Raw genomic sequence first — 23,205 nt, forward strand, 5'->3', positions numbered from 1 at the left:
GCAGATAATAACCCAGTCTCCATGATATTTTATTGGAGCCAAGTGCACAGTAATCATAACTTCCTTTACATCCAATTCCCTTATAACAAACTCCTACAGCCCATTCATCCCCCACATTTAATTTAATTCTCTTTATTTTATCATATTAACACATTACATTATTAATTATACATTAAACTGAACAAAAAAACAAACAAATATAAAGATGAATCTTTTAGAGAAACATTGTTATGCATTGACAGGAGGAGAGGATATTTTAAAAATGTGCATCTTTAAAAGGTTTTCAAAAAAGTGTTTCTCAGCTTATCATGAAACAGTAGACTAAAATAAATAGAAATCAGACCTCATCCTGAAGTCAACAGTTATTTAAATTGTACAGAAACTGTAAAGAAAGAAGGTCTACTAGCAGGCAACAACACAACAGAACAAAATAGCGGCTGCATTTAATACATAACATTACATGATGTGACACATAAAACATTTGATCAACTGCGCTGTAAACAGTTTGTTCCGCAGCTGATTATATTCCAAACTAAAAATTCCAAATTACCCTTGATGATAAACTGCATCATGGATTCAAACATGAATTATTATGAACTAAACCTTGCTGAAGATGAAACATTTTTTCAGATGCCAAGATTACAGAAAACACAAAATCAAAAAAATCTGATTTTGCAACATCTGATAATGATCTGTACATTTATTTACTATATCCAACTTGAGAATGACTTATAGGTGTTTTATTCATTGATGGTGATTAAGAACTGTTATGTCTTTTAATAATCCAAACTACAAATTACATTTAAATTTAAATATATACATATTCAGGAGTTTAGCAACTGAATCTGAAACTTGATCAATTATATTTAATTCTGGTCTATCTGAACTTCCTTTGCTGCATGATCCGGACAGATGAATTGTCTCCAACCCTAAAAGCAGGGTATAAGGGTTCAGTGAAAGTGGTCTGGACTCTGTGAAGGAGAGTCATTGTGTCAGAGACGCTGTAGAAGGACAGAGTTCCTGCTCTGTGATCCAGATACACTCCTATTCTAGAGGCAGCAGGGATACGGACCTGTGCTTTATCATGAATGAAACTGAAATTCTGCAGATAATAGCCCAATCTCCATGATATTTTATTGGAGCCAAGTGCACAGTAATCAGCAATTCCTTTACGTTCAATTCCTTTGTAACAAACTGCTACAGCCCATTCATCCCCACTGCACTCGACCTCCCAGTAACAGCGACCGCACAAACCCTCTCGACACAAGATGTAACGAAACACATTAAATCGCTCTGGGTGATAAGGATATGGCTGAGCTTTATCTGAACATGATACTTTTCTGTTCTCTTCAGACAGTTTGAGGTTTTTGTGTGCTGTGTTTGGATCCAAGTGAAGTTCACAGAAATCTGAGGAGGAGGAATGGACAAAAAAACAAAAAATTATCAATGTAAACTTTGGTTTCAAAATGATTACATTGTAACAGATCATGTACACTGATACTTATCAAATAATGATTTGCCTTGAAGAAACCATAGTTCAACTTACACTGCAAAAAATCATTCTGGGTCTTTGGTTCTGGAGGCTTTACAACAAAGAATTTTGAGACTGAAGAGAAAATACAAAACAAGTGGTTAATTTGTTGGTTTAATCCTACAGAGTATGAATGGCAATACAGTAACATATTAAAAGATTCAGACCTTCTCGAGATATTCTGGCTGTTTGCTGTTGACAGACGTCCTCCAAAACCTCCTTAAACGCTGAGATTGAAATGTCTTTAAAAGACAGATGAGTGTGTTGAGTGAAGCTGGGAACGTCTTCAAATGAAGGTAAAACACACACAGACTGACAGCTCTGAAATGAGAATAATAATTCAGACATAGTCTTTGAGATCTTCTTAACAAAAAACAAACAAACAAACAAAAACAACAGTAACAGCACAATAGTGTAGTACTTGAAGGTAAAACACACACAGACTGACAGCTTTGAAATGAGACAAATAACAACTCAGATTTAATTTTTGAACCAGAACAAATCTTTTCCAGAACATAAAATAAGCACGACACAATAGTGTTTCATTTTGTGGATAGTTTTCAAGATTTTTGCATCATTACCTTCAGAAAAATGACCTGATCTTCAGTAATCAGAAGTTTCTCAATCTCTGCTTGTCTTTTTCTGAGTTCTGTCAGCTCTTGATCCAGATGTTTGTGAAGTTCCTCTGCTCGATCTATCTCAGTCTTCTCCTGAGCTCTGATCTGCTCTTTAATCTCAGAGCGTTTCTTCTCAAGAGAGCAGATGAGCTCAGTGAAGACCTTCTCAATGTCCTCCATGGTCTCTAGAGCTGAACTCTGTCAGAGACACAAAGATCTGATCATGCAGACAGGAACAACAGCCTGTATTTATGTGACCAATTTCAATGAAATTACTCCATTATCATAAATCTTTTTCAAATCCAGACAGTGATTATGCACTCTATTAGTCAAATAAACTGGTACACTGTAAAAACGACAACTCAAAATTGTTCACCTTACTAAGATTTTTGCATTCACTGACAATAAAATTGCTAGTTGGAACTTGAACTATCTGTTGTAAGCCACTTGAACTCACTTTCAGACGTTTCTGAGGAAAAGTTCATCTTATTTTATAAACTGAGTTGAGTTTATTTTGAAGTTGTAGTTGAAACCCAGTTAGAGTGAGTTCAACTTATCTGCGCATGCTCATTTGAAATTTGTCATGGCAACCGGCTGCGACGGGGTTTCCAAGGATTTTCCCAGGAGCTCCCTGCGAAAGTTTGCGTCCACCACGATGCCAGCGGTAACTTTCCCTGACGTCTTTGTCGAAGAGAAACATTCCTTTTAACGGTAAGCTAATCGTATGAATATGTATATGTATATGCATTTGATATTTGTATTACATTTCATTGCGGGAAACAAAAGCGATAAATCATAACCAGGCGAGGCGTTTATGGCAATACAAAATCCCCCACTAGCTAATCGGTTAGAAGCTAGCTTATTTTGAACAGCTAAGCTCAATATAATTATTGTCCACATAGTAATTGAAAGATTTGTGTTGCCGTTATGTTTGTTATTCACGATGAATGATGGCATTGTTTTATGCACGTCTGCTTTGCTCATTGACATTAAACTTAAGTCCGTTAACGCGCCGGCGCGTTTTGTAGGATTTTTTTTCACATTGCAGCAAAACAGACTTAAAATACTCCGTCATTTTTTGTCATAGAGACATAAGTAATATATCAATTGAATCTATAGAATATCTTTTATTTGTATGAAAAGAGACATGTCAGATTTCGAAGTTTTTAAGTAATGATTTTGATAATTCAGATTTGACATCACAGGAATAAATTACATTTTGAAATATATTCAAATAAGATTTTAAATTGTAATACTATTTCACAATATTACAAGTTTTACTGTATTTTTTATTAAAATAAATTCAGCTTTGGTGAGCATGAGCTCTTTATAAAACATTTTTTGTTCCTTTTTGCTTTTTTTGTTTCAGTTTGAGTCAAACTGAAAAAATAAAACCAAAGTTTTCCTTAGGTAATGTGTTCTGTAATCTTGTTAAAATGGATTTCATAAAAGTGGTATCGAAAAAAGTATCGTTAGGAACCGGTATCGAAACTGAGGTATCGAAATTGGCACCGGATTGAAAGATTTTGAACAATAACCAGCCCTACCTTTGTGTGTTTTAGCCCTGAAGCTCAACAGCATTAACATAAACGGTTGCGAAGTATGTGTTCATTTTCTCCTCTTATTTTTGTGCTAGGTTTTCTATGAAGTGTCTCTTCTGCAGCTTTGCCAGCGCCAGTCAAGAGCGTCTGCTTAGGCACCATCGGCTCAAGCACAGAAGAGGAGCTTACTGGCCGTGTGTTTACAGTGACTGTGTATGTACTTTTAAAACACCTGGTGCCTTAAAGTCACATTTGACCAGATCACATTGTCAGACAGCCAAAATACAAGATAAATTCACCTTTTTTTGTGATCTATGTGAATTCCGGGAAATCTGCACGCAGCAGTCTTTCTTCACACACCTTGGACACCATTTAAAAAAACATGAGACTGTGTGTTGCCCCTTCTTGAGATGTAGTTTTAAAACAAACAATCTAAAGACTTTTAGTTCACACAAAAGTAGGAAACACAAGCATGGTGATATCAGAACCTGTTTAAGAGCAGACTTAGAAAATGAACCTGTGTCCATTGAGACAGATTCCTCTGACCAACCATTAGGTATCTGTAATGAGGAAGATACACTTCCAAGTAGTTCTGGAAATTCAGATGTCCAAGAAAAGGAGGAGTATGTAGATGCTGAGACTCTTGAACACAGGGCTGCTGGATTTTTTCTACGTATGCAAACTGAATTGCATGTTAGTAGACACGCTGTACAGAAAATAGTTGAGGGGTTTAATGACATTTTACATCTTTCAGAATCTCACTCTCAACAAGGTTTCAAAGCAGTGCTTGCAGAACATGGCATTGAATTAGATGATAGTGTTCTCCATAAGATTGATGCTGTCTTGGAAACAAATCCATTAATTGTAAGCACTCAAGGAAAGGGTGCATTGGCCACTGATCACAGGAGAAATCTTTTTTTTAAAGATAAGTTCCCTGTAATTCAGCCTACTGAGTATACATATAAAATAACCCATAAACAAACATTTGTTTATGTTTCAATCATCCAGGTTCTTGGAACTTTGTTGAGACAGCCAGATTTTGTGGAGAAGTTGGTGTTTAGTCAGGGGGACAACCCAGGTCAATTTTGCTCTTTTCGAGATGGACAGTACTACAAAGACAATGGTCTTCTGGGTGTGCAAGATGCAAGTATCTCTATAGGACTTTACATAGATGACCTGGAACTATGTAATCCTTTGGGGTCCTCAAAAAAAATCCATAAAATTACTGCTGTCTATTGGATTTTGTTGAATTTACCAAGCAAGTTTCGCTCTACTCTCCCCCTAATTCAACTGGCTTGTCTTGGAAAAACTGTCGATGTCAGACAATTTGGGTATGATGCCTTTCTTTATCCTTTGATTAAGGATCTTGGATTTCTTGAAAAGATAGGAGTGTATATTGAGGCTCTAGATACGTTTGTAAAGGGAACAGTGTTCTGTGTCTGTGCTGATAACCTTGGTGCACATAGCTTAGCAGGTTTTCAGGAAGCTTTTAATGTCGAAAAATTCTGCAGATTTTGTTGCATCAGTCGAGACCAAATTGGAAATTGTGAACCAAGGAACTTTCCACTGAGAACTGTGACGCAACACGATTCTTTTGTGGAACAACTCAAGTTGACTGATAAGCCTAAGCCATGTGTGAATGGAGTTAAATCATCCTGTGCTTTAAGTAAGTTGTCTTTCTTCCACCCAGTTACTGGATTTCCCCCTGATCTTTTGCATGATCTATTTGAAGGTGTTGTCGCAGTGGAGTTAAGTTTGTGTTTGAAAGAATTGATTAGAAAAGGTTTCATTACATTCGATGGACTGAATAACCGCATAAAACAGTTTCCATACAAATTCTCTGATTTGGTCAACAAGCCACAGGCAATTACAAAGACGAGCCTTGCATCTGGAAAGGTAAACGGTAACGGACATGAAAACTGGGCACTTTTACGTATGCTACCTCTCTTGATTGGGAGCTATATACCTGAACAAGAGCAGTCATGGGAAATTTTAATGGACCTTAAAGAGATTGTGGAGATTACGGTGTCTACTACATTATCAGAGGGAACATTATGTTACTTAGGGAATAAATTGGCTGACCATCGACAGTTACTCACTGACACCTTTCCTGAATTTAAGTTGAAACCAAAACATCACTTCATTGATCACTATGTGCATCTCACACGGTGCTTTGGGCCATTAGTGGATCTGTGGACGTTTAGATTTGAGTCTAAGCATAGTTTTTTCAAACAGGCAATTAATGATGCTCACTGTTTTAAGAATGTACTACTCACCCTTTCCACTAAGCATCAACAGCTCATGGCATATCTTCTTGACACACAGCAATTGTTCAAGCCAAAATTGCATGTTGGTAGTGTAGATAGAGTGAAAATATCATCTTTAGATGAAAAGCTCAGGACAGTACTAGAAAAGAAGTACCCAAATGAAGATGATGTGTCTCTTGCCAAAGAAGTACATTTGTATGGGACCCAGTATGTGAGGGACATGATAGTGTCTGCGGGTGAATGCAGTGGACTGCCAGAGTTCTTTAGAATACTACACATATTGGTGGACAAGTGGTGGAAAGTGTATTTTGTCACCACAAGGTTATCATCTTGGTACATGGAACATTATCGGTCTTACCAACTCATTGATAACTGTCACTCAGATTTAGAGATCCTGGATCCAGAGACTTTGAACGACTACCACCCATTGGCTGCATATCAAGTTGCTAGAACTTTGATGGTGACCCCAAGGGCTTGGCTACTGCAGTAAATTGAAATGGTAAGCACCTTTCTGTTTGTATGTTTTCATAATTTTAAAGTTTAAAGTTAATGACTTGATTTTAAGTGTTCAAGGTACAGTCATGGCCAAAAGTATTGGCATCCCTCCGGATGTGTTGGTTTTCGAGCAAAATTCACAAACTTTTGAAGGTGGTTTTATGTAATAACAAACCAGGATATTTTCAATAGCTCAACAGAACTGAAACAACAAAAATTGGTTTCCTCAAATTCAACACAAAATATCACCAAAATACTACGGGAAGTGAATACTGAATGGTCAAAAGTATTGGCACTCAAAATAACTGTCTTTTGTAGTGATACAAGCACACTTTTCATTGTTAAAATCCACAGCTAAGGTTATGGATAGTCAGACGTCAGCTGTGGTAGCATTCCTGAGTATTATAAGCCCATTTGTAAAGGATAATAAATGCGATTCTACTTGAAGAAAACCTCATACTGTCCATATAAACCAACAGAGATGTATAGTGAGTAAACTGGAGATTTTTGTCCATTAGAAATGGGCTGATATTTTTCAAGGGTGGTACCACAGCTGACGTCTGACTACCCATAACCTTAGCACTGGATTTTAACAATGAAAAGTGTGCTTTTATCACAGCAAAAGACACTTGTTGTGAAGGGTGCCAATACTTTCGACCATGCATTCACTTTCGATCATGTATTCACTTCCCGCAGTATTTTGGTGATATATTCTGTTACATTTGGGGAAACCAATTGTTGTTTCAGTTGTGTTGAGCTATTGAAAATATCCCGGTTTGGTTATTTTATCAAAAAACCTTCAAAAGTGTGTGAATTTTGCTTAAAAACCAACAATTCTTTAGTGAATTTGCACCAATACTTTTGGCCATGACTGTATATGGCTTCAGTTTAAAGTGTCATGCAAATATCTGTTCTTCTTTTGTCCTTACAGGCTTTGTTGCTTCTGGTCCACATAAATCCCAAACTCGTCCGTAAGATTCGGCTGACCAAAGTTCCTGAAACTTTAGAGGAACTGTACAATGAACTGCGTCACAAACTTGAACTTGTGGGTGAATTCTGTATACAGTATGAAGACTCAGACTTTGGCCAGGCAGTTTGCAACCTGATTGACATAGCAGAGTTGCCTTCAGAAAAGGCTGTCTTGCATATTCTGTGGAGCAATGAGGACATGCCATCACCACCACCTCCAACACCAACTCGGTCATCCTCCATCTCTTCCCTTGACACAGCCATCATTGGATCTCCAGACTCAATCCACAGCTTATCTTCAGTTGTGCGGACATATAGGAGGAACGTTTCACAGTGGCCCACTCCGTTCCCAGTACCACAATTCTCATATGATGTTGAACTGATACTCCGCAAGGGGAATGACACATTTGAAATATCAGGGAAGGGTTTACATGTAACCAGAGATGTGAAAAAAGAGATTCTGGACAAGCTGGCACAAGAAATATTTTCTGTGAAAGCCTACCCTGAAAAACATGAGTTCGATTCTGTTGCCGCTGAACTTGTCAACAAACATCCCTGCCTCAAAGAGCCTGGTGGTGGTACTGGATATGCGGGATGGACAACCAGCATAAAGTACAAGATGGGGAACTACAGATCAAAACTACGTCAAGCTGGATGTAATGAGGTTGGTGTCAACAGGAGATCAAGAAGGGAGGAGGCAGATGATCATGGTGTCAACAGGCGAAGAAGAGATGATGATGATGGGGATGGTGGTCCGGAGGGAAGGTTTTCCTTGAAAAAACCAAAACGAGGTGAGGTCAACCATGTACCAGATCATCCTGAAAGCCACACTGAGGATGACTTGGAAGACCTGAGGTCTTCCCTGGTTGAAGCCATGAAGAAGAAAAACAAGGACATGGAGTTCATCAGACAGAAGATGGACATCACATTCTCCCTTAGGAGAATGGAGATTGTGGAGATGGAGCCCATGGTCTCAGAGGTTCTAGAGAGGTGGCCCGGTCTATTTCTTGAAGAACAGGCAAGGCATCTTTTTTTTTTCTTGAACTTGGTGCATTTGTTTACATTTGTGTTATGTTTTTTTCATAATAGTGTATGTAGGTTCATTTGCATCATGGCTGAGAGTTTGCAGTCTTAATTATAATAATGAAATCACACTACCAGCTTGTTGTATTTGTATTGCATTTGTTTCGTTCAGATTTGTCAAGAGTTCACTCGTGTGACCACAAAGGACCTGATGGGAACATTTAAAGCTGCCCTTGAGATGTTCACCCCTCGTTTGCTGAAATTGTATCGTGCCAGGAAGGGCGCCTTTAGTCGAGAGATGGAAACCCTTTTGGAAATGCTTGACAAACAGGTTGTTATATTGACTACAAGGCCTTTTCTTCAGTTTGTCCACTAATATTTAAACCATTAAAGGGATAGTTCACCCAAAAATGAAAATTCTGTCAGTAATTACTCACCCTCATGTTGATACAACCATGTAAGTCTTTCTTTCATCTTCGGATCACAAATTAATATTTTTGTGATTAAATATGAGCGGTGGAATACTCCTCCATTGGCTTTAAGGGGGCCCAAACTTGTCCGTTCAGAAAGTCAGTGAAGAAAATGTTTAAATAGTCCATGCCACTACAGTGGCTCAACCGTACGTTTCTCAAGCGACGATAATACTTTTCGTGTGAAAAAAACAAACAAAAGAACGACTTTATTCAACTATTCATTTTCTCTCTTGTAGGCCTCTGACGTTAGTTCAGGAGAGCTCCATGATGCCTGCGCGAGAACTAAACTGACGACGGTCTTCTTCTACTACTACTTGTTACTGGCTGCTCACTCCTTAGGAGTATTACCGCCACCTAGTGTTCAAGATGAAGTGCTGGCATAGCCGGAAGCGCTAAACTTTGTTTACAAGCAGGTGAACGCGCGCGCTGTATGTAAGCTATTGAATTCGACATTGATCGTGCTTTTGGTCTCGCTCTAAGTAATTGTTTACAATGGTTAGAAAGTGTGCATTTCCTGGATGTCCGAATCGTGAAAAACTAACGAGTAAACGTAAAGGTGCCTTAACATTGCCACAAAATGAACGGCTTACCTTTCACCGTTTCCCATCAAATGATCGTGAGTGACTGAATCTATGGCTGCTGGCTGTTCAACGGGATGTTAATTTACCAATTAATTTCGTCAAGCACATGAAGTTGTGCAGTGAACATTTCTCTCCAGACGACTTCAAATCAGTTCAACAAAAAAGATTACTGAAATCAACAGCTGTGCCCAACTTGTTTATACAGACCAACAAGGTAAGTGGAAGCAGTATGTGGTAATTGTTAAAGTCATGATACACTCATTTAGTTTTGTCTTTATTTGTATATGGCTATATATTAAATAAAAAAAAAACATAATACATGATACAGTGAATCACGATCATTTGATGGGAAACGGTGAAAGGTAAGCCGTTCATTTTGTGGCAATGTTAAGTCTTAGTTTTTCAGGAAATGCACACTTTCTAACCATTGTAAACAATTACTTAGAGCGAGACCAAAAGCACGATCAATGTCGAATTCAATAGCTTACATACAGCGCGCGCGTTCACCTGCTTGTAAACAAAGTTTAGCGCTTCCGGCTATGCCAGCACTTCATCTTGAACACTAGGTGGCGGTAATACTCCTAAGGAGTGAGCAGCCAGTAACAAGTAGTAGTAGAAGAAGACCGTCGTCAGTTTAGTTCTCGCGCATGCATCATGGAGCTCTCGTGAACTAACGTCAGAGGCCTACAAGAGAGAAAATGAATAGTTGAATAAAGTCGTTCTTTTGTTTGTTTTTTTTCACACGAAAAGTAGTATCGTCGCTTGAGAAACGTACGGTTGAGTCACTGTAGTGGCATGGACTATTTAAACATTTTCTTCGCTGACTTTCTGGACGGACAAGTTTGGGCCCCCTTAAAGCCAATGGAGGAGTATTCCACCGCTCATATTTAATCACAAAAATATTAATTTGTGATCCGAAGATGAAAGAAAGACTTACATGGTTGTATCAACATGAGGGTGAGTAATTACTGACAGAATTTTCATTTTTGGGTGAACTATCCCTTTAATCAAGAAGGAACTACCAAGCTAGCACTCTGCACTTTTGATGTAATATAACTTCATTCTTTTTTTGCATCAGCTACATTGGTGAGCGAGTTCCATCTTGATTGACTATTTAATACAGTAATATTTAAAGTATACGTTCACGGTTTTGCACTTTGAGCCCCCTCTCTGGGTTGATGAAATAGAGTGTTTGACACCAGAATTTTGACTATTGGTCCCGTCTTGAGCTTTTGGCTGATTTAGAATCGGCCCTGCCATGCTTCATAATGGCTAGCTACATGCATTCACAAACCTGTCTTTAAATCAACCCTAAACGTTAGTTTTCAAAGATGTGCAACTTATCGATTGGTTAGTGGTATTCGTTGAGTGTTCGTCAAACACTCTATTTCATCCAAGATAACCCAGAAAGGGGGCTCAAAGTGCAAAATAGTGAACTTATCCTTACAAGACAAAAAGAAACACTAACAAACTAACAGAGCCTGCAATTATTTTATCTGCCTACATGTACAATTGTAGAGATGGGAATACAAATGGAACAAGCACAAGTGCACATGCACAAGTACATTTCACAGAGCTAAACAAAAGTATTTGTTTGTCTTTATATTCTTCCAAAACAGACATCTGACATCACAAGTCATCGCAGACAGGCAGCTGTGGAAGGTCTTCCCATATTTCTGCGGGAGAATACTGAGAAGCTTTTCTCTAGATGCCTGGTGAGTGCAGCTTGGAAGACCTTCAGCTTTTAGTAGTGTTGTATAGCAAAGAGGCCATACACAAATAGACATCACTCTTTATTGACTAGTTTTCTACAGGACATTGTTTCAGTGGTGTTTTTGTTTTGTCAGGCAACTGATGCAGATGACAAACAGATGAAAGGCATCAAGATGGGGGTCCTCACAGTGCTTGATGATGATAACGACGCAGTCATTAATATTGCCCTTGTGTTGGAGGAAACCATTGTCCTGAAAGACATCCCAGACACCCCGACTGCCCTTGCGTATCTTTTTGGCTTGCTTTATGCCCTCAACATGGAGTTCCCAAAAGACATCAGGTATACCTTTGAAACTATCCAGCACATTTTCATGGAAATGTCCACCGATTGCTCACAGCGTGTCCGGAGCTTCAAGACCAAGCTGTTAAACCAGTGATTCATTTTCCATGGGGAAGATTTATTTTATAATGTCTGTTCATTTATGTTTGGATATTTTGTAAGTCTACACATAGACCACCTTATAGTTTTTATATTGTTCCTTTATTTTGACTAAAAACAAATCTGTTATTTTTAGCTGTCATATAACTGTCACGAGACTATTGATTGTTTCTCAGTAGAAGCAAGCTTTGTTTCAGCATTGCCGTTATAGTCTGCATCTTTGCTGGTGTGGCAAGTGTCCATGGGGAAGATTTCTTTTATCATGTCTGTTCATTTATTATGTTTGTATATTTTGTAAGTCTTAACATAGACCACCTTAGTTTTTATGTTGTTCCATTTGATTTCCCCAACTTATCGACTTATGTGCCTTATTTGCTCTGTACACAAGTGCTATATTTGAATTTGTTTTTAAATTTAAAAACAAATGTTTTATGTGTATCTGTCATATTGCTGTCAAGAGACTACGGTATTGATTGTTCATTAGAAGCAAGCTGTGTTCCACCATTACTGTTATAGCCTGCATGTTTGCATTTTTGGCTAATTTCAAAGTTCAGAAAGTTCAGATAATTTGGCTTTTTCAGCTGGGGATTTAGACAATTCTGTTCTTAGGCACTATACAACTGTTTATCGGTAATCTTTGTCAATATTGCATTATTTGTAAGGTCTCAACAAGAGTCAGAAAGTAAAAAATAAAACTGCCCATATTATAGTACTGAAACCTGATGTATCTGATTTGGGCATAAGATTACTTGTTTACATTGTGGAATTGTAAAGCTGTTTGTGCCAAAGTCGTTCAAATAAACATGCATAAATTAACTGGTTTACTGTCAGTGGATGATTTAATGTGGGGGGGTAATTTAAACTCAAAATAGTAAGTTATTACAGGGGATGGTAATCTGAACTCAAAATAGTAAGCTTTTACAGACTTGAAAGTTCCAGTAACTTGAATTTAAAAAACTTAGTTCTCAGAACTTGAAAAACTTAGCTGACGCAACTTAATAATTGTAGTTCTTCAAAACTTAAAAAATTAAGTTGATATCTTCAACTCAAAAATTCTGTGCAGTCGGTTGCCTTGAAAATTTGAGTTGAACTAACTTTTTCTTTTTTACAGTGTAACACAATTGTTGAAAATCCCATAGGTAATCTATTTTGATCTCAAAAAGGAGTTGTCACTGAAAGGTGAGGAGTTTGCATCTATGAAAACTGCATACGAGTATGTTTTTGGTCTTGTTTTTTCCATTGCAAATGGCACTTAAGATTCTCCGTATAATTCTGTAATAATACGTCACTTTTAGAAACACTGTAAACATCACTGGCATCTTCTGATACTCACTTTAAAAGACATCACAGCTTCTCTGAGTTCCCGCTGACCTCTCTCTCGCTCCTGGATCAGCTTCTGACACGCCACCTTTACCTCCTTTAACTCTTTCTGAAGATGTTAACATAAAAAATGTATATTAAAGAACAAAAGTAGAAAAAAAAAAAAACATGGCCAATCTCATTTGTGGGGGCTTAATAGTTCAAAGGGCCTGCTTTTTTATGTGCATCAATAACTTGAATTTATTGCATTTTAATTTAATTTTACATTTACAGAGTCACATTGTAAAGTGTGCACAGTTATTAAGCACATTTTAAAAAATTCACTTAACACCTTTATTTTTTCTTTATCAGCACTTCAAATCAATAACTTTTTATTGAACCCTGCAGACTGACAGTCCCGTAGACATGTATTTGAACAGCCCCACCTACTGGCCGGAACAGATAGCCTAATAAAGACTTTAAAAATAGGGGTGTAAAAATACATCGATATAGATCAATACATCGATCTAATGTCTAACGATCCAATGCATCGATGCAACGTGTAAAAAATCGATACCTGTGGGCTATTTATAGAGGCACCTTTGATTTAACACTCTCCACATTTTCACACAATATCAGTCTATGCATTATTGCCAGCGTGAGCATTCTCATTTAAACTACCTTTCAGAACTTGTGAAAGACGCTCAGGATAGTTGATGGAACTGTCACTGGCCAAGTTTTTTTACATTACACATTTTAGCACAGAACTAAAATACTTTCTTGACTGTTGTCATGTCATAAGCTGTCATTAGATTACTGTGTGAATATTTTATTTGTGGATGTCCCAATCAGGGTTCAGGATGTGAAATTTTGAAATAAATGTTTGTTATATATTTTGGTTGCAGTTGTGAGTTAATAAAAATTTAACTGGTTGTGTAAAATAGGCAAATATAATATCGAAATATTGATCGAATCGAATCGTATCGCAGAACTTTTTGAAATATCGGAAAATATCACATCGCTGGCTATGAGAATCAATATTGTATCATATCGTGATGAACTGTCCGTTTTACACCCCTATTTAAAAATGCAGTGAGATAAATGAAGGAATGCATTTGTGCTTTTAAAAACATGAACATAATGGAAAATAGCAGGGTGTTGTGACATGTTTTTTAAAATGTATCTTTTAACTTCATATGCGTTTTGGGGAGGGGGGGTTAGCACCGAGCCACCAACACTGCAACTCAAGAAAAAATGACAACTACCTGAAATTATACACATTTATTACCTTCTTACTAGTCCATTCTGAATCCACAGACACTGTATTGTGGTTTTTATGATTGTCAATCATACACAAGTAACAAATGCACTGATGATCATCCTGACAGTAAATCTCCAGAAGTCTCCCATGACTGAGGCAGATGTTCTCCTGAATGTTTCTGGAAGCTTCGACTAGTTTGTGCTTCATAAACGCAGGAGATTCATAGTGAAGCTGCAGGTGAGTTTGACAGAAGGAGGCCAAGCACTGCAGACAGGACTTTACAGCTCTGTTCTTCTCTGTAGTGCAAACATCACACTCCACAGCAGCCGTTTGTAGGGACGTCTTCTGCAGCGTCTCCATCATCTCAGCTATCAGAGTGTTCTTCTTCAGTAGAGGTCTCTGACTGAAGCTCTCTCTGCATTGGGGACAGCGGTACGGCGGCCCCTGCTCCTTCTGGCCCCAGCAGTCAGTAATACAGCTCATACAGTAACTGTGTCCACAGGGAATCGTCACCGGCTCCTTCAGAGGATCCAAACAGACTGGACAGCTGAACTGATCCACATACTGACTCACTGCAGACTCGGCCATTTCTTTGTGGTGTTCAAATATGAACAGATTCTCAGTCTCTGTCCTGTTAGAAGGGCTGTTTTGCCAAGAAAAGCAAAGTTATCCGATGACAAACTGTCTATTTTTCACTTAGGTGGAAGTATGAATACTGTCAACATTTGACAAAGTCCAAGTATCTAAGCAAAAAAAAAAAAAAAAAAAAAAAAGTTTGAGAGAAGCCTGATCACAATGTTAATCACATTTTGATTTTTTAACTGATCAATCAATGTTCTCTGCTGATCAAATGCTGTTCACATATGCTGTCAATAGAGCTTAACTTGTATTTATCCAGAATAGTCTCTTTAGTCATGATCACCACAGAAATAGGTATTTTTAAAGAATCATCGAAATTGTAAATAGTAGAAAATAAGGTTTTGTAGTACACTTCAGTATGTAATCGAGTACTCCGTTTCAATAGTACTACTTACGTTTTCATTAGACAACAAAATACAAAAATAATCGTTTAGCAATGAAGTACAAAGCAAAATTTTGTTTAACCAGTTCTGTTACAAGTTACAGTAGTAGAAACGCGGTACACACATGCGCACAAATACATTTGCACGCGATTTCTTTTTAAAAGCAGACAAAACGATCAATCTTGATGTTTGGATCTTATTAAGTCCTTACCTCGACAGAAATACAACTCAAATTTGCTTTACAGCTAAAGAACAGCGGTGTGGATCTATTAGAGTTGAATCACTTGTGAAGAAATAAGTTTCTTTTCTCTTGAATTCCAAAAACTTCCTGGTTTTCAGCGTGAAAACAAAACTGGGCGTGTGTTCTGTGTCCCACTTTCCCAAGAGAGAGAGAGAGAGAAAGAGATGAAAGAGAGAGAGAGAGAGAGAGATGAGCAGAGAAAGAGAAAACAACAACAACAAAAGTTTATTTTCCACATATGATCGACTGCAGAACATTATTGGACTGTAATTATTAAAACTTACACATTTAAGTGTTTAGTTCATACGGAAGAGGAATAGGACCAAGCAATAATAAAAAATAAAACCACCTCGAGATTAAAGTTGTTAAATTTCGAGAAAAAAAGTCGAGATAAAATGTTGAGAATAAAGTCATTAAATTATGAGAAAAAAAGACGTTAAATTACGAGAACAAATTCGTTAAATCTCGTAATTTAACGACTTTTTTCCTCATAATTTAATGACTTTATTCTCAACATTTTATCTAGACTTTTTTCTCGAAATTTAACGATTTTTTTCTCGAAATTTAACAACTTTAATCTCGAGATGGTTTTATTTTTTTATTATTGCTTGGCCCTAATCCTCTTCCGCAAGTTCAAGACTTAAAGGTGCCCTCGAATGAAAAATGGAATTTATCTTGGCATTGTTGAATAACAAGAGTTCAGTACATGGAAATGACATACAGTGAGTCTCAAACTCCATTGTTTCCTCCTTTTTATATAAATTTCATTTGTTTAAAAGACCTCCGAAGAACAGGCGAATCTCAACATAACACTGACTGTTACGTAACAGTCAGGATCATTAATATGTACGCCCCCAATATTTGCATATGCCAGCCCACGTTTCCAACATTATGAAAGGCATTAGACAAGGGCAGCCAGTAACGTCTGGATCTGTGCACAGCTGAATCATCAGACTAGGTAAGCAAGCAATAAGAACAGCGAAAAATGGCAGATGGAGCAATAATAACTGACATGATTCATGATAACATGATATTTTTAGTGATATTTGTAAACTGTCTTTCTAAATGTTTCGTTAGCATGTTGCTAATGTACTGTTAAATGTGGTTAAAGTTACCATCGTTTCTTACTGTATTCACGGAGACAAGAGAGTCGTCGCTATTTTCATTTTTAAACACTTGCAGTCTGTATAATGCATAAACACAACTTCATTCTTTATAAATCTCTCCAACAGAGTAGCAGAAGTAAACAATGTAACAGTATACAATTCTCACATAATCCGACGCATACATGCCGCATGCATGACGAACACTTTGTAAAGATCCATTTTGAGGGTTATATTAGCTGTGTAAACTGTGTAAACAAGCTCTGTGGGCGTGGACCACGGGATTTAAAGGGGCTGCAGCATAAAATTGGCGCGTTTATAATGATGCCCCAAAATAGGCAGTTAAAAAAATTAATTAAAAAAAATCTATGGGGTATTTTGATCTGAAACTTCACAGACACATTCAGGGGACACCTTAGACTTATATTACATCTTTTAAAAACATAATCTAGGGCACCTTTAAAAAGATCATTAAAGTAGTTTATTTTGCCCACTACTGGAATAATGATCCTCTACTGAGGTAGAAAAACTTTTATCACAGCTAACATTTGACTTGGCTGATATAATTTTTGATGATTTAATGTAAAATACTAAATTAAATATTCTGTAAATCTATATATTTTGACAATTTAATTAATAATGAAATACAAATTAAATGACAAAATCTCTGTCAAAGAAATGCATCTGAATTATTCTACAGTTCTTTAAATTATGCATAAGAATGTTTTTTAGCTCAAGGAATGTCATAACAGTAATAAACCATAAATTTAGATTAAATGGCTGAACCTAACTGGCCTATACATTATGATAAATAATAAAAATGTCCGAATGTGCATCTAATTCATAGAATTATTAAATAATAATTCCATGAATAATAATAATTCTAAAATTAAATATGAAAAGCAACATCATGCCCACTGACGGGTTTTCTGCATCAATTCCTATTAATAACTTCTGACCTCAAGAGTCTCACAATATATTTTACTTCAAAATAAAAACAACCTCCATTCAAATCTACATTAATTACGTTGTCTACAAATTCCCTATGAAGATACATATCTTTAATATCAAATATAAAACAAAATTACAAATCAGTGATATCTGACAAAAATTTTATAATTTTCAGATTATTAAATCATGATTAAAGAGATTATAATCATTTTAGTGTGGAAAAAGTGGTGGAAATTTACCCTGAAGTCCTACTGTATATATACACCATATGCTGACCTTTTCCATTTGTGAATAGTTCAAGTAATTTATGGAATAAATTCTGGTTTTATAATTGATCTTTTTTTCTGCTCTATGATCCTGACAGATGAACCTTGTCCATTTAGAAAAGCAGGGTATAAGGGTTCAGTGAAAGTGGTCTGGACTCTGTGAAGGAGAGTCATTGTGTCAGAGACGCTGTAGAAGGACAGAGTTCCTGCTCTGTGATCCAGATACACTCCTATTCTAGAGGAGCAGACAGCAGGGATACGGACCTTTATTTTAGCATGTATGAAACCGAAATTATGCTGATAATAGCCCAATCTCCATGATTTTTTGTTGGAGCCAAGTCCACAGTCTTCACTGTTTCCTTTACATCCAAGGCCTTTGTAACAAACTGCTACAGCCCAATTTTTGCCACTGCACTCGACCTCCCAGTAACAGCGACCGTACAAACCCTCTCGACACAAGATGTAGGGAAACTCATCAAATCTCTCTGGGTGATCAGGATATTGCTGAGCTTCATCTGAACCCGATATTTTCCTGTTCTCTTCTGACAGTTCAAGGTTTTTGTGTGCTGTGTTTGGATCCAGGTGAAGTTCACAGAAATCTGAGGAGAAAAAAAACATACTAAACAAAGTAAACTTTGTTTTCAAAATGGTCACATTGTTACAAATGATACTTATCAATAAATGATTTTCTTTGAAGAAACCACAGTTGAACTTACACTGCAAAAAATCATTTTGGGTCTTTGGTTCTGGAGGCTTTACAACAGAGACATTTGAGACTGAAGAGAAAATACATGATTAATGTGTTGGTTTAATGACAGTAATGACAAATTAATAGAACATATCAAAATATTCAGACCTTCTCGTGATATTCTGGCTGTTTGCTGTTGATAGACGTCCTCCAAAACCTCCTTAAACGCTGAGATTGAAATGTCTTTAAAAGACAGATGAGTGTGTTGAGTGAAGCTGGGAACGTCTTCAAATGAAGGTAAAACACACACAGACTGACAGCTCTGAAATGAGAATAATAATTCAGATTTAATTTGGGAGATCTTTTCCAAAAAACAAAACAAATAATCATTGCACAATAGTGTTTCATTTTATGGATAATTCTCAACATTTTTGCATCATTACCTTCAGACACTGGATCTGATCTTCAGTAATCAGAAGTTTCTCAATCTCTGCTTGTCTTTTTCTGAGTTCTGTCAGCTCTTGATCCAGATGTTTGTGAAGTTCCTCTGCTCGATCTATCTCAGTCTTCTCCTGAGCTCTGATCTGCTCTTTAATCTCAGAGCGTTTCTTCTCAAGAGAGCAGATGAGCTCAGTGAAGACCTTCTCAATGTCCTCCATGGTCTCTAGAGCTGAACTCTGTCAGAGACACAAAGATCTGATCATGCAGACAGGAACATCAGCCTCCATGATACTCCATTATCATAAATCTTGTCTTGAAATCAAAACAGTGATCTTTTATAGCCTACTATCAGTCAAATTAACTGGTAAAATAAAAATGTTGCTTGTTTATAGCAGATTAGTTTTCCAATTATTTGCAAATTATCTACAAAGAAGGGAAAGATAATGTATGGAAAAAAACAAAACAAAAAAAACTTTTGCATGTGCAAAAATGACAAAACGGAAACAGGAAACTTTCATGTTTGCACCATTTTTGGATGTGTATGAGTGTGTTTTTGGTCTTGTTTTTCCCCTGCAAATGTCACTTAAGAATCTTCATTGGATTCTGTAATAATACGTCACTTTTAGAAACACTGTCAAAATCACTGGCATCTTCTGATACTCACTTTAAAAGACTTCAACAGCTTCTCTGAGTTCCCGCTGACCTCTCTCTCGCTCCTGGATCAGCTTCTGACACGCCACCTTCATCTCCTTTAACTCTTTCTGAGGAATGTTAACATAAAAGGAGTAAGTAGGTTAATATCCCAGTAATATAAATTGGTAAATTAAATAAATAACATTCAATAATATTATCAACTATAAATATTTTCATAAATGACAACTACCTGAATTTATAAGCATTGATTACCTTTTTACTAGTCCATTCTGAATCCATAGACACCACATTGTGTTTTTTATGATTGTCAGTCACACACAAACAACAAATACATTGATGATCATCCAGGCAGTAAATCTCCAGAAGTTTCCCATGACTGAGGCAGATGTTCTCCTGAATGTTTCTGGAAGCTTCGACTAGTTTGTGCTTCATAAACGCAGGAGATTCATAGTGAAGCTGCAGGTGAGTTTGACAGAAGGAGGCCAAGCACTGCAGACAGGACTTTACAGCTCTGTTCTTCTCTGTAGTGCAAACATCACACTCCACAGCAGCCGTTTGTAGGGACGTCTTCTGCAGCGTCTCCATCATCTCAGCTATCAGAGTGTTCTTCTTCAGTAGAGGTCTCTGACTGAAGCTCTCTCTGCATTGGGACAGCGGTACGGCGGCCCCTGCTCCTTCTGGCCCCAGCAGTCAGTAATACAGCTCATACAGTAACTGTGTCCACAGGGAATCGTCACCGGCTCCTTCAGAGGATCCAAACAGACTGGACAGCTGAACTGATCCACATACTGACTCACTGCAGATTCAGACATTTCTGAAGGAGCAGCCTACATAAATACCGGTACACATGTATATCATTAATGAAAGAGAGCATGTATAAAAATCTACAAAATGCTTATAGTTTTGTGCATTAATATGAAAGAATCCTAAACTCTTACATAAGCAGAATAAACAATACATTCAGATTAACATATAATTAATATTAAACACATACAGTAATGATTGAATGTTAATTTTTCAATGCAAGCAAAAAGACATAAAACCTTTAGTTGAGGATTATATGAAGTTTTTACCTGCTTTGACAGAATAGCAAGTCAAATATTCCCTCCTTTAGCTTTAACCAAAGAGTGTGGATCCTTAAGCAGAGGCTCATGTAGCAGGGAAATAGGTTTCATTTCTCCTGAATCCACAAACTTCCTGGTTTTCAGTGTGCCGTTGAGAGAGAGAGAGAGAGAGAGAGAGAAAGTAAACATATCTTTTATGTGAAAGTGTGACTTTGCAGTTTTGATGCTCTACTCTGTTTTAACTTCCTCTAACACACTTCCAGCAATCTGTGTGAAATGATTGAATCATTGATGATTTCATGTTTGTTTTAGAATGTCACTGGCATCAAACCGTTCAGAAATCATTTCTTGTTTTAACACGATGCTTCTTGATTATAAGAAGAGAAAGTTTTCATTCACCTGCTGTGGAGAAAAATAATAATCACAGACAGTCTCACACAGATCACAGATTCTTGGGACAAAATATTTCCTAAAACAGCCACATTTTCATCAAAAGTTCACTAGAATGTTATTAACACAAAATGCACTATTTAATTTGATTTTCTCTTTATTGATAAAAATTACATTAATTACATTCTAAACTGAAGAAAAACAGAAATATAAAGATGAATCTGAAACATTTCTACAATGTACTGACAGAAGGTCTATGTTAAAACTGTGCCTATTTGTTTCTCTGCTTTTTGTCAACGCTGTCTGACATGTAGTTATGAAACAATAAAAATCAAGCAAAAACTCATACCACATCCTGAAGTCAACTCAGTTATCCAAATTGTAAAGAAATATGACCCAATATACTGAAGGACTTTTCAGTATATGAAAAAATCACCAGTGATTTTTCACAGGCGTTTTACCCATTTTTTGTTATAACTAGGAAACTACATGACTTTAATCAACCAAACTAGAAACTACACTTTGATTTAAGTAAACAGTTTTGCATATATATGTTTTAAGTATGCAGTACTATTGAATTTAAATAATGTTTGTTGAGTAAATTTATTATTGTTATTGTAATACTTAATACTTAAAGCCTTTATGTATAATTCACATAATTTATAATACATTATAATACTTATCTATTAATTGAACACACCTTTAAGTATAATGCATTAAAACACAATAAACAACCAATTTAAGAATCTGCAACTATTATAATGCATTTTAACTTTGGTTACAATTATTTATGAAAAGATATAATGCATTATAACGTTCATTATGGACACCTTTATAATGCATTATACATAAAGGCTTTAAAGGCTGTATGTAATTTTTTTTGTGTAATTAGGGCCCAAGCGAAAATTCGCGCAGGGCCCTCTTGTTCTTCTAAGGATTATTATTAGGGCCCAAGCGAAAATTCGCGCAGGGCCCTCTTGTTCTTCTAAGGATTATTAGGGCCCAAGCGAAAATTCGCGCAGGGCCCTCTTGTTTTTCTAAGGATTATTATTATTTTTTTTTTTTTTTTTTTTTTATTTTTTTTCCGTCTTCCGGGGCTTTTTGGGGGCCTTAACATGCTCAAAAACTCTTGAAAATTGGCACACACATTGGAATCCGCGGCCAACAGGGCCGGGCAGAAGCTGGTACCCGGGCGTGGCAGGGGGGCTCAACAGCGCCCCCTTGAAAAAGGTCTGAAAATTTGGTCCATATATTAAACACGCTTGCACGTATTAGTCTGAAACTCGGTACACTTATAGACCTCATCGGGCCGAACAACTTTCGTGCTCTAAGTTAAACGTCACGCCAACAGGAAGTCAGCTATTAAGGGTTGTTTGAAAAACGCATGCTCTGGAATTTGATATACTCCTCCTAGACGATTAATCCGATCGCCACCAAACTCGGTCAGCATGAAGTCAAGACACTGATGATTAAAAATTGCCAGGGGATTTTTGATATCTCGAACGGTTTGTCCGTGGCGAGGCAACGAATTTATGGCGAGAAAAAGGAAACAGGAAATGTGTTATAACGTCTGCATACATATATTGATCTTTATGAAACTTCACAAGTGTGTTCGTTATAGGAGTCTGATCACATGTATGTGACTATTGTGAGTCAAAGTTATAGCGCCACCAACTGGCAGCAGGAAGTGTATCACTTTTTGAAATGTTTTGAGATCACCCTCTTATTTTTACCTGATTTGCTTCAAACTTCATCAGTGTAATGTCAATACACAGCAGATGTAGACCTATGACAGGATTTTTGATATTTGAAATATTGTTGCCATGGCAACAGGTCAAACTGTAATAATATTCTTGAGTGTTTTTGAGGCTCTTAACATGCTTCAAATTGCATGAAACTCGACACACACATCAATATTGTCAACCAGTAGACATGGACAAAGCCATAGAAATGGGCGTGGTGGAGGGGCTCAGTAGCGCCACCTTTTGACAAAAGTGGGGGGGTTTGTTTTTCCTACAGTCACCAAACTTGGTACACATATTGTTCTCATCAAGCCGGACAATTTTCTAATTTACATTCATTAGCTCCGACCAACAGGAAGTCAGCTATTTTGGTTTGAATGTTAATTTTTTGAAAAAACAGGCTATGAATTTTATACTACTACTCCTACAGGGTT

The 23,205-nt window shown here is 37.0% G+C and overlaps 3 protein-coding genes across 3 annotated transcripts; 1 reads left to right on the plus strand and 2 right to left on the minus strand.

The window, feature by feature from the left end:
- Nucleotides 1–424: 424 nt before the first annotated feature.
- LOC125248602 (tripartite motif-containing protein 16-like) lies at nt 425–15,582 on the minus strand. Its single transcript, XM_048160607.1, has 7 exons — nt 15,443–15,582; nt 14,237–14,952; nt 12,983–13,078; nt 2,113–2,346; nt 1,699–1,852; nt 1,547–1,606; nt 425–1,407 (listed from the first exon to the last, which is right to left on the minus strand). Exons 2-7 carry the CDS (start codon nt 14,795–14,797, stop codon nt 878–880), a joined length of 1,635 nt encoding a protein of 544 aa, XP_048016564.1. The 5' UTR covers nt 14,798–14,952; nt 15,443–15,582; the 3' UTR covers nt 425–877.
- Nucleotides 2,391–12,454, plus strand: LOC125248603. Its single transcript, XM_048160608.1, has 7 exons — nt 2,391–2,859; nt 3,785–3,902; nt 6,340–6,455; nt 7,383–8,438; nt 8,616–8,774; nt 11,117–11,212; nt 11,345–12,454. Exons 3-7 carry the CDS (start codon nt 6,453–6,455, stop codon nt 11,645–11,647), a joined length of 1,617 nt encoding a protein of 538 aa, XP_048016565.1. The 5' UTR covers nt 2,391–2,859; nt 3,785–3,902; nt 6,340–6,452; the 3' UTR covers nt 11,648–12,454.
- A 2,249-nt stretch (nt 15,583–17,831) lies between the features above and the next one.
- On the minus strand, nt 17,832–20,362 carry LOC125248288 (E3 ubiquitin/ISG15 ligase TRIM25-like). Its single transcript, XM_048160009.1, has 5 exons — nt 19,828–20,362; nt 19,596–19,682; nt 18,924–19,157; nt 18,649–18,802; nt 17,832–18,391 (listed from the first exon to the last, which is right to left on the minus strand). The coding sequence occupies exons 1-5, from the start codon at nt 20,161–20,163 to the stop codon at nt 17,832–17,834; spliced, it is 1,371 nt and encodes a 456-aa protein (XP_048015966.1). The 5' UTR covers nt 20,164–20,362.
- Between the last annotated feature and the right edge of the window lie 2,843 nt (nt 20,363–23,205).

Source organism: Megalobrama amblycephala, linkage group LG16, assembly GCF_018812025.1.
Source record: "Megalobrama amblycephala isolate DHTTF-2021 linkage group LG16, ASM1881202v1, whole genome shotgun sequence".
Lineage (NCBI taxonomy): Eukaryota > Metazoa > Chordata > Actinopteri > Cypriniformes > Xenocyprididae > Megalobrama > Megalobrama amblycephala.